At 49.0% G+C, this 11,399-nt stretch overlaps 5 protein-coding genes across 5 annotated transcripts; 4 read left to right on the top strand and 1 right to left on the bottom strand.

The window, feature by feature from the left end:
- Positions 1-541: 541 nt before the first annotated feature.
- On the top strand, positions 542-1,064 carry FPRO_04164 (uncharacterized protein; the record flags this gene model as incomplete). Its single annotated transcript, XM_031223706.1, has 3 exons — positions 542-662; positions 715-768; positions 823-1,064. 3 exons carry the CDS (start codon positions 542-544, stop codon positions 1,062-1,064), a joined length of 417 nt encoding a protein of 138 aa, XP_031089038.1.
- A 68-nt stretch (positions 1,065-1,132) lies between these two features.
- FPRO_04165 (uncharacterized protein) lies at positions 1,133-2,641 on the bottom strand (the record flags this gene model as incomplete). The annotated part of the gene is made up of 1 exon (XM_031223705.1): positions 1,133-2,641. One exon carries the CDS (start codon positions 2,639-2,641, stop codon positions 1,133-1,135), a length of 1,509 nt encoding a protein of 502 aa, XP_031089037.1.
- A 2,371-nt stretch (positions 2,642-5,012) lies between these two features.
- FPRO_04166 (uncharacterized protein) lies at positions 5,013-5,834 on the top strand (the record flags this gene model as incomplete). Its single annotated transcript, XM_031223704.1, has 2 exons — positions 5,013-5,691; positions 5,746-5,834. 2 exons carry the CDS (start codon positions 5,013-5,015, stop codon positions 5,832-5,834), a joined length of 768 nt encoding a protein of 255 aa, XP_031089036.1.
- Positions 5,835-6,969: 1,135 nt separating this feature from the next.
- FPRO_04167 (uncharacterized protein) lies at positions 6,970-8,083 on the top strand (the record flags this gene model as incomplete). Its single annotated transcript, XM_031223702.1, has 2 exons — positions 6,970-7,718; positions 7,831-8,083. The coding sequence occupies 2 exons, from the start codon at positions 6,970-6,972 to the stop codon at positions 8,081-8,083; spliced, it is 1,002 nt and encodes a 333-aa protein (XP_031089035.1).
- A 1,376-nt stretch (positions 8,084-9,459) lies between these two features.
- On the top strand, positions 9,460-11,305 carry FPRO_04168 (related to multidrug resistance proteins; the record flags this gene model as incomplete). The annotated part of the gene is made up of 2 exons (XM_031223701.1): positions 9,460-11,226; positions 11,288-11,305. The coding sequence occupies 2 exons, from the start codon at positions 9,460-9,462 to the stop codon at positions 11,303-11,305; spliced, it is 1,785 nt and encodes a 594-aa protein (XP_031089034.1).
- Positions 11,306-11,399: the final 94 nt, after the last annotated feature.

Below are 11,399 nucleotides of genomic sequence, written 5' to 3'. Positions count from 1 at the left end.
ATATAAGAAAGAATAGTAAATAAGAGAAATATCATTCCAATATCTAAAATCAGTCACACTTGTTTAAACCCCCCATGTCCATCAACATGCATTATCAATCTCCATTCCCGTTAAGGACTCTTGCGCCACTAGCTCCGGTGGCTGGGCCGCTTGAGGCCTAACGCCTGCGCTGTCGCTGTCCTCACTCTGCCCCCAGGTTCGAAACACCAAATTTACCCCCAAATCATCAGGTCACGCGCTTCTCTCTCATCGTTCAATAGTGCATCATTCTAAATCTCCTTCATTGGACCTCAGAGTCTCTTGCGTTACTGGCAGACTTGTTCTCCCAGCCAATTATCATCCTAGCGACGTCATCTCCCGTTGGGAATACCTTCGTCTTTCGCCGCCCACGTCACGTCGCTTTGCTCTCCTATACATCTTTATCTCTTTGTGATTTATCTTTTGATACTATCGCGCATATTTTTGAATATTGTGAACATATCCAAGCACGCCGATGATGAGCTCGCTGTTACCGCTTATCTCGGAAATCCTTCCGATGATAATGCCCGCCTCTGCCAACATCACCCGCGCCAAACAGTTGGAACCAACGCACCCTACTGTCGAGGGCCCTGTTATTGAACGTCCTGCTGTTGTCGGGAAATGCGACAATATGTGCGTAACTGGTAGGTCAAGTTGTCTTAGATCTATGTCTCAATCTTATCACTCACACGTCAGTTCTCACGACGCGACCTCATTCCAAGTCCACAGTCAGACACAACAGTGAACAAGGTAACCTCCTTTAAACCTGTCTACTGTGGATAAACGCTGATGTTGAGTTTGTAGACACTATCATATACGCCGTCTCAGGAAATGGCGTTCTTATCGTGAATGAGGCTGTCAACTCTGAATTGAAACACCATGATCTTGCACCTGGAGACTTTGCTTTTGTCCCCGCCTGGATCGAACATCAGGTCAAGAACGACACAGACCAAGATGTTCAATGGCTCATGATCCAAAGCGGTTCAACTCCCATCCGCGCAGACTTGACAGAGTGGGGTGGCGATGTGATACAGACAAAGAATTGAAGCATATGACGACGCAGTTTCATCATCATATCGATCTATTTCACCGGCTATTCCTGAGATACCATCCACTAACTTGCGCATCTCGATCTAACCATCTGAATCACCGACTCTCTACTCACACGGTCATCAAACACCTGCGCATGGTCCAGTTTCGGAAACATGACTACTTCAACGCCATTGTGCGATTCAGCTACCATGCCATTACGACCGGAACTAAGATCAACGCCCAGATATTCGGCAACTGCTGTAGTGTCGACTATGAGGTCGCGGCCAGACAGCGTAACAGCAACGTGCCTTGCATGATGGCCGTCACTTTGAGTCCCCAAGAGATCTTCTCTCCAAAGGATATTCTCACGCCAGAAGAAATGCCTGCCCAAACAGAGCGCAACTCCTGGGTCGGTACTAGCGAAATACCACAGTTGCCATTCATTTGCCCTCCTGGGCTTTCGTCGAGTGAAATTATACGCTACATCAGGAAGATGTAGCATGATGGTCACAGGGTCGATGAGGACAACCGAGGGCACACGATGTTGGAAGCTTGGTTCGTGGAGCATATGGGTTGTCAGAACGGAACCGTAGGAGTGTGACACTAGGGCAAATTTGTGCCAGCAGTGGTGTTCCAGAATGGATGTCATATGAGCCAGGAACTCGGCCTTGTCGAGGATAGCTGGGGTGAGGCGGAATGAGATGGGTAATATCTCAAGGGCGATGACACCAACACTTCCGTTTCCGTCACCAGTCTTGTGAAGACCTGCCAGAAAACGAACATACGTCCATAATCCTATTCCGATACCGTGGAAAAAGACAACAGGAAGCCTATCTTCAGCTGTATGAGGACGGTGCCAGTAACTCAGTCGCGTGGACGGAGATTTGGGTCCAGGAAACAGCTCTTGGGGCCGTGGGGGGAACACACGAAGTGCGGATGAGCGAGGCCGGCGATGGAAGTCGAATCCGTGCCAGCGAAAGGCAAGATGTGTAGCCTGGTCAAGGAAGAAGACGATAATATACCAAACAAGACTTCGATATGTTGTCGTGATACCATCAATCGTGAGACGAAGACTCTTGACGTGGCCCCGTCCTTCCTCGAATTTTCGACCGAGTCGTTGTTCAACAAGGCTCAGATAGTGCTCAACTTCCTCCTCGACCGCCTCCTCATCATCCACCAACCCTGAACCATCCCCCCTCTCGAAGAAAGCCCATAATATGAACTCTCTCACATTCTCCCTCCGAATCTCCTTGGGATCCGCATCAAGGAACCACCATCTCAGATAAATCTCCAAAGACGGCACATTTCCGAAACATCGCTCAAAAAGGGCATTTCGGTCTTGGGGCGATAGTGCTGGTGGATGGGCTGCATCCCGCTTGAGCCGCTGTAGGTATGGCCTATATATAAATAGATAGAACACCAATTCTGCCAACAACGCTGCTAGCAGAACACACACAAATGGAAAGACGACAGATACAGGTTGTATGAGAGGGAGGAATAAGATGAGAAAGATGTAAATTAGAGGCGTGTAGCGAAAGAAGGCGATGGATAAACGGATAAAGACCCATTCACCGAATGACGTGCCGATCATGGTGATATGACACTAGCCAGTCCTAACCGGGCGATATGTTTTGAAACAAGAAGTTGGGGGTTCTCATGGGAGTAGATTGGAGTTTAGAAAAGAGTAAAAGATCGGTGACGTGTCTGTTGAACACATTCTTCTGTTGGGGACGATTGTGGGAGGATGAGCATCGGCTGGAGCAGTACAAGGGTCGCAAACACGGAAGGATTGTGGCTTGAACTGTGGCTCGTGTAAGCGTCAACGAACTGAAGACTCACAAGTGGGACCGGGCCAGTGCCATGCAGCGGTCTACTCCACTGATGGTGGGGCGGACCGTCAGTGGAGGCTTCGGCGGCCCGTACCAAGACTTGACCCCACGATCTACAACGACTTCACATCAACATCAGAACAAAGGGCACTTCGTATACCAAACAGCAAACTCGTTCATCAAGTCAATTCTCCTTTCTAATTATATCCAGGCATTCTATATCAAGGCTGTTCTGTTGTGCACCCTATTAATAATTCCAAATAACGTGAGTATCACTTGTAACGTCGCACGTCAACGTCTCAAGATAACAGGCTGGAGAGACTGTGTTTTTCGGATCCATGCAAGGGCTTTGGATCTTTGTGCTACACCTGGAAACTCCACGGAGTGTATCGCAGCTATGAGATGGGTGATTACTGATACCGCCGAGTGTCAGGGAGAGTCGCATACAAGCAGTCGATTTCCTGTCCTACGAGCACATGTGGTATGGCAACACGACACGACACCACAGAGCTTAGCCGCAGAATTCGTATCTACTTCTGTCAAGCTCTCAATGCGGGTATGCTGTGTCCAGATAACAAGTCTCAAGAAGGAAATACAGGCGGCATTCCAAATATGCAGGCAGGCAAAAACAAGGGATATCATCCAATTGTATCCCTTAGAGTTGTCCCCCAACTTTCTGAGCCCGAGTGACTGTTACCCATGCTCTCACGACAGATATCCGGGTTACACGCTAAGCTTATGGAGTATCCACTTGCTTCGGATTTCACAGAGCGTGGGTACCGGTACCTCTTCATCTCACTCTCATGCCACCGGTTGTAAGTACCCAGCAAGTACCGAGACAGGGAGCTGTCAGGCACCCAATCGATCCAACCACACTTTCACAACCGGGCGATGCGAACCATAAAATCCGCAACCTCGCCCGCCAGCCGTTTCCACTTCTCAGAACTAGGCCACTTGGTATCACGCAAGTTCGGGGGTTCAGTTACGCTTTCTCCCGAAAATACAGGATCTCGAATCCTGCTGTATGCACACACAATCTGAGTTACATGAAATACCACACGCAACGTTGCGAGGCTTACGAAGCCAGGAGGGAATGGCACCTCTTCATTTCCTTATAGATAATTGCTGCCGTAGCATAGTCAGCCTTGCCGATGATGCGCAACCCACGTATGCAGGTAGCTTGCTCAAGTGATCCCATGTTGAAGCATCATAGATAAGTATCCTTCGCCAATATCATCGAGCATCTGCACACACCCCGAAACATGCGGATGATTGCAGAAGCAAATCGCCGTTGCACATGCAACCGCACCCATGCTAAGGGCATATACCATAAATGCATTGGTACTCGCAGCGACTGGCATTCACCCAAGTCTGTACGACCAGCGTTGTGATAGATACGGGGTTGGCAATCCGAAATGGTTTACCAGACTTACTTATTAGGTATACAAATGAAAGAAGGGGAAAGAGGAAACATAAACAACTTCAAGTATAGTAGAGCATCATAATCCCATCGGGTGACCTGAATGACTCTGTAAAGAGTCGAGTCACGCACAAAGCTTCTGGTAGTCAGTTGTCAATGGCCCAGCCTTATTATCTTCAGGTCTTTAACACGACACAATGGATGATCGTGCATCCAGAAGGAGTCAATCCGTTGTCGTAGTCGACTTATATGAGGTGCGAGGAGTAGAAAGACAATAATAGTCCATATGCTTAAGCGTGGGGGGTAGGATAGGCTAGGAGTGAGGTTGTGAGAGGTTGTGAATAATGCAATGTGATTGGACGATGCGGGGGGGAGTAGGAGTGCCGTTCCCTGGGCCTCCCATATATAGTCCTCCTCCCCCCTCGACCATTTTCTCTCATTCTCCCCCTTTCGTATCACTTCACTCTTCCCATCAAAAACCCATCAAAAAAAACTTCCCAATCGTCTTTCCATCTCACTGCATCACTTGATAGCGTTCAAAGACCCCTTAAGTCTAAGTAGGACAACCTTGCATCCACACCTGTCCTACATTGCTGCCCCTCTCACTTGATCTCCGTATATCCCATCACACTTGTGAACGTCCCCTTCCACTTTCCATGGCAATCAACCTTTTCCTCAATAAAGATGGGATGACTTCTCATCGTTCCTCCCACATGCCTCCCTTGTCGTCCTCGGCCCCAGAGTTTACACAAAGCAGTGTCCTGCTGTCGTCCCAGAGCCGGTTCACTGAAAAGAAACTCCATTCAAAGAAGCGCAGGTCCCAAGACGATCCCGCTGCTGGTAGTGCCGCCTCCAGATCTCGCCGCTTGGCTGACATCCCTCGCCGTGTTGAGCGGATCAAAGAAGCGGATGCTTGGCTGCGGAATGAAATTCCCAGAACACCTGGCCCATTCAAGCTGCCAGACTCAGATCAATGCTCAACCAGGGCCCAGGTGTCCTCACCTGGCCTGGAGCCAGAATATGAGCTCTATCAGACGGCTCCGCTCGAGCCATATGGTGTCTCACTTGAGGCGGCCATTGATAACTGGCGAGGTAGCCGACAACCGTCCCATCTCGCTCCTGACGGAGGCTTTGCTTACGCGGGGTCCTGGTGCTACACAGCACCCGTGGAACCTAGTCATATGGAGCTAGAGTGGCACAACTCTGAGCGAGTCGTCCTCACAGACGACTGGCGCCCCGAGACACCCAGGGATACTCGACTCTCCACGCCAGACCTGCCTCCACTGTCGACAGACTTTGAGTTTTGTCCATGCCATCGCTCAGGCGAGCATGAACAAGATAGGATAAACCAAGAATTCTACTTGGCAACAAGATCCAAGATGGACGTGCAGAGTATGTTCATACTTACATGGCCAAGAGGCCTCCTTCTCTTGCTGATGAATGCAGTGATAAATGCGCTGGCGCACATCGCACAGGACCAAACAGCATCTGAAATGGAGCTCCGACAAGTCTCGCGAGAAATGAAGCATGCGTGACAGTAGAGTGAAGTAGGATTGGCAACATCTGTATAGGTTTGAGATCTAGCGTTTATGCTGGCATGGTGAATTGAGCGACGTTTCTGAGAGCGACGAAGCTATTAATAATCTGTTAGGTGTATATAGAGTATTTTGGTATATTGTGCTTAGAAAATGATCATATGCAGGCAATTTTCATTGAATATTGCTTTTGAGGATGAATGTCGTTCAATTTGCTGCTTTTTATAGGAACAAGTGAAACACTGCGCATATTAAAATAAATACAACTAGACAAAAAATGATGTGAAAATGGGCGAGGCTGTTGGGAATGATAGAAAAGCAAGATATCGGAATGCGTTGATGATGAGTTTGACTTTACGTCTGGTGTTGAGGAGACTCGATGGACACGAAATTGGGTAAGGCCCGTCGGGGTTGAGTGAGAAGTGAGACTGGGAGGGTGAGAAAACAGGCAGAAGCGCCAGATTTGCCTGAGGCAGAAACTAAGGCATCGAACTCTCCCAACCAAAACTGGCAACACCTCAGACGATAAAAAGCCGATAATTCGACTGATGGGACTTAAATTAGACAGCCAGCCTGACGAATCTGTCGCGATCATGCAATGCCATCTCAAAACCTATCGTCTAACCTGAGAAGTGATGGCGTTATTCTCTAGCGGTGCCCTTACATGCTGTGTACAGCGACGAGTGCCAGCTGACTTGATCTTGTGGCGACTGTCAATGACACAGGATAGAATTGAGCCTCATTTCCATGTCTTTTTGCTGTGATGATTCCGTAGAAAACGATGCTATACGATGGCGGAGCTGCTTTTAGGCTGGCGTGGTTGACCCAATGAATGGAGTGTCAAAACGCAGTATGAGAGGTGAAAAAACCCTCACGTCATACTTGTAAGGCCATTATCAACGCCACTATCGAAGTCGACAATAAAACTAGACTCGTGCATTGTTATTCCATTTCCATCGTTCAGCAGTTGGGCCTTTCATGTTACATACTGCATTAACATCGACTGGCTTGCTTGATCTCAGTCTCACCAACGGAATTGGTTACGTCATTCATAATCGCCTTCATTCTTGATACAACGATTACTTTTGATCACCTTACAAGCGATATAGAAGATACACGGTAGACAAGACCAAAAATGGCGGAGAATTACGTCCTTCGAATCACAGCTGGCCCTGATTACGACCAATCTCAACAGGTCGAGGTTCCAGTCAACACCGCCAAGCCCATCACCATCAAGAGCGATCGCGCTGATATTGAGCTCAACGTTCGCGTCAACGACTACAAAGGCCTTCCTCGCAACTCACCAACGACTTCACCATACTTCTCAACCGAGCCTCACGCTTACAACAGGGATCAATACAGCATCTCATTCCGCTTCACACCAAAGAAGCCCTCCAACGATGAGAGCGATGGAATCAAGGCCACGGATCTTCAGTTTGGCAATGACTTTGATCATCCCATTCGAGATCGTCTACCGCCTGGTTTCAACACGGCTATGAGTATAGTGCGCTGGTGGATTGATCCTGGTCTGGATGGCGATGCGTATGCTGATAAGCCCTTCTTGTATGGCCCTGCGTTGAGTTCGTTCAACACTATCCATGTGGGCAAAGGCGAGTTTGATGAAGAGAAGGGTGGTCTTTGGTTCGAAGAGGGTGGCGATGAAGATGGTCTCGAAGCTCGTGAGGAAGTCGGCGCTCCTCTTACCAGCAAGGCGAGAATGAAATGGGCTCTCAGAGCTGACGCCAAAGAGAAGTGGGTGTTTGAGTATGACCAGACATACGGCTTCGACTTCTTCAATCCGTATCTCAACTTTTCAGACCTCGCGTTGAACCTACCTGGCTTCCAGCTCCCCATCATGAAGTACTGGGACGGTCAAGGTCTCAGGTAAGCCAACATCCTACATTTCCACGGCACCGGGACATTTTGTCACGCTCATTCCATGCCTTTCCGTTTACACTCGTTACAGGCCCGGCCCGAAACGCTCACATCAACTCAGATATGTCTTGCGCAACAAGGAAACCGGGGAGCCGTACCTTGTGATTCTGTTCTCACTGTATCACAAGGATTATGTAAATGAGGATGGGTCATTGAAGGACGGGGCTCAGGATTCTTTTAAAGGACCTGAGAAGGTTACCGAAGGTGATGAGGACTTTGACGGAGATGGGGCGCTGAAGGAGGCGACGGAGCAATTGGGACCGAAGATTGACGAGAAGGGGAGCGAGCAGACGAGTGTTGACGATCTTGACTAGAGGATAATTAGAGATAAAGCTGACCAGGGTGTAATAGAATTCTAGATCTCGGGGTGATAACCTAAAGAGGGAGAAGAGAAACAAGCTTCTTCGATCTCGTGTTTCGGGCAATGGATCGTATCCTCACTTATTTTCGGATCCGTCTCTCATTCGTCCCCGAAGATCCCATATGTGGCTTCACATCGTTCGGATCATTTAAGCAATCTAAATATGAGACTAATGAGTAATGGCTGTGATAGCGGAGTATCCAGTCACATGAGCATGCACGTGCTCGTTCATCCTATCTCCTCTTGGGGTTGAAGTCTGAGGTGCAACACTCGTCACAAAAGATACTACGGTATCAGTTACAGATCCTCGGTACCGTCCACGCATAAATGGCAGCGCAGAATCTTTTTCCCGTCCACTAAACGTACACGTATGCCCAGATTTCACAAATTGTGTGCGTGCGGGGTGGGAATCTCAGATCTGTAAACGAGATATCCGGTAATAGCAGGAGTTTAAACCCCATCTCTGTTTTATTACCGAACGAACCCCCTCAAAAAGTCGAGACTGTTTGTTCCTCGGGTACACGGTCCAATTGGATATCGTCTCGGCTGTTATCATCCGAGCGTGGCTTTCCTAAAGAAGTGGCTGCCGAAGCGGCATCTCGAAATCGACCAGGTCGTTTGGTGACGGGGGGAACTTGGCGTGCGAAAGAGGCTTGGTCTAGGGGTTTAGCGTTTGGCTTTCTTCACGTCCGTCTTGTTCCCGATGCCTTGGTGCCGGGTTATGATGGACGACTACGGCATTGTCCCCGGATGGGTTATTTGCGAAAGGTCGTATACGTAGGAGCGGAGAGAGGGAGGAAACTTGATCTTCCCAACATCCTCTTTTCGTTTCAACTGACGCTGTAACAACGGTGAAAGTTTTGTGTCTCTTCAGTTGGTGTCTATGTCTTACACACAGTTACTGATCGACACAAGATATCACTGCCCTCCCGCTGACGTCCCTGTCTCTAACCTGACCGTGCCGCACAAACATCTCCTCCATGACCCATCGGAGAGAATGTATTCCCCGTTAGCGTTTCCCAGTGTCCGAGTCACACCTCAAACGTGGGCCTAGCAGGCGGATACAGCGCCAAGACACTATTATTCCCGTTGATATCCCGCCTTTTGACCCTCACCCAGCCCTTGATAATCCCGGGTTTACGCTCCGGATACAACACGGTCGTTGTTCCTGTCCTGTTCTTATTGTAATCATAATCCGCCCTTTCTCCCATTCATTCTGCTCTTCTCCCTCTCACCTCTGTGTGTCTGGTGAAAGATTTGGATGTCGTTTGACTATCGCTGTTGTATAATTTGCCGATTTCTAGATATTCAACATCACGAACTATCGATATGATCGAGTCTGATACGGTCCAGACTGTGGGTGCTTCCGTTCAGGACCGGGGAGATCTCGAGATTGGGCCCAGCACCCTCCCGTCTTCATCAGCACAACCGAATCTTGGTAGTGAAGACCCTATATCCTATCTATATCTAACACTCGACACTCCCCTACCATCACCACCCTCATCAGACTCAAATCCTATACAAAATCTCCCACCATGCCCAGATCTTCGACCCTACGCTTCTCCCTTCACGTTGCCGCGAGCACGCAAAAACATCTTCCTCGCGCTCTCGTGCATCGCGACAATGCTGACTGCATATACTGCTGGAACCTACTCTCCACCCTCGAGAGCAATGGCTAGAGATATCGGGGCCAGTCATACAGCTACACTCGCCGGAATCACGACTTTCTGTGCGGGTTTCGCTATTGCACCAATGGCACTCGCCCCCATTTCTGAGATCTGGGGTAGACGTCCTGTTTTTGTACTCGCTGGTTTTGTGTTCGTCATCTCCCAAGCTGTCTGCTCTGTTATGCCCAACTTGGCTGGCATGTTGATCGCACGCTTTTTCGTTGGTGTCGGCGGTTCCGTCTTTAGTTCCGTCGTGGGCGGTGTTATTGCTGATCTGTGGGAGAAGGAGGAGAGGAATACCCCGATGGCCCTCTTCAGTGGCTTTGTGCTTTTCGGAACAGGTCTTGGACCTCTAGTGTCTGCTGCTTTCGTCAACGATCTTGAGGATGATACAATGGCTTGGAAGTGGTCGTTCTGGCATCAAGTTATTCTTGATGGACTGTTGCTGGTAGCCATCTTGATCTTATTCAAAGAGACGCGAGGCTCGGTTCTACTGTCACGCAAAGCTAAGAAGTTGAATCAGTGGTATCAACAGCTTGAGGATGTTGGCGTCTATGGAGTTTGGGTGACTGACCCTCGAGAGGATACCTGCAGCTCATCATCTTCAAGCGTCAAGGCCATGCCAGGACACGAAGCGATGCTAGAGTACAACAGACAAACACAACTACGAAGAATACGATGGCTCGTCGAGGCAGACGAACAAAGACCCCCTCTTCGGCAAATGATGGCTACCTCTATCATGCGACCCTTCTACCTCTTGTTTACAGAACCAGTTGTCTTTTCCTTTTCTCTCTGGGCTGCCTTCTCTTGGGCCGTCCTCTATCTCTCCTTCTCCATCGTACCCTATCTCTACTCCGACAACTACAACATGTCGATGCGCATCTATGTTGCGATGATGGCATCTGCTATCATCGCGACTGTGGTCGGCATTCTTCAAGAGAACCTGATGAAGCATCCTCTCTGGAGCGGGCACGTTGACGAGAAGGAGGTTTCCCGCTTCTGGCGATTCATGAGGAAGCATTTCCCTGCTGATTCTCCCGAGGCACGACTGTACTTTTCCTGTCTCACTGCCCTCTTACTCCCCGCTGGCTTGTTCGTCGCGTTCTTGAGCCCCATTAGCACAAGTCACTATACGCAAGCTATTGGTATTGGTTTCGCAAACTGGGGCATTTATTCTGTCTACCTTGCCACGTTCAACTACCTTGCTGATACATATCACATGTACGCCTCTTCAGCCCTTGCCGCACAGAGTTTCTGTCGCAATGTGCTTGGTGGCATCTTCCCTGTGTTGACCGGCATTATGTTTGACAATCTCGGTTTGAGAAACGCAGGTTGTGTGTTGGGTGGTATTGCTTCAGTTCTGACACTTATTCCATGGGTTCTGGTGTTCTTCGGGAGCAGAATTCGGGCCAGAAGCAAGTTTGCAATCGTAAGTCTACACACTGTTCTTATATACTTTGGATTCAGGGTTTGTTGCTAACTCCTAACAGTCTCTACAAAAGCAGTGAGGATGCTTATCCATGGAAAGGCGGAGTCTAGTCAGAATTCTTTTGTTTCTCTAGATGGCACGAAGAGTTGTGCTTGTATGACCTGATGAATATA

Source organism: Fusarium proliferatum, assembly GCF_900067095.1.
Source record: "Fusarium proliferatum ET1 genome assembly, contig: FPRO_scaffold014, whole genome shotgun sequence".
NCBI lineage: Eukaryota > Fungi > Ascomycota > Sordariomycetes > Hypocreales > Nectriaceae > Fusarium > Fusarium proliferatum.
The sequence above is the reverse complement of the archived record's forward strand: the minus strand, read 5'-3'. Positions and strand labels throughout refer to the sequence as shown.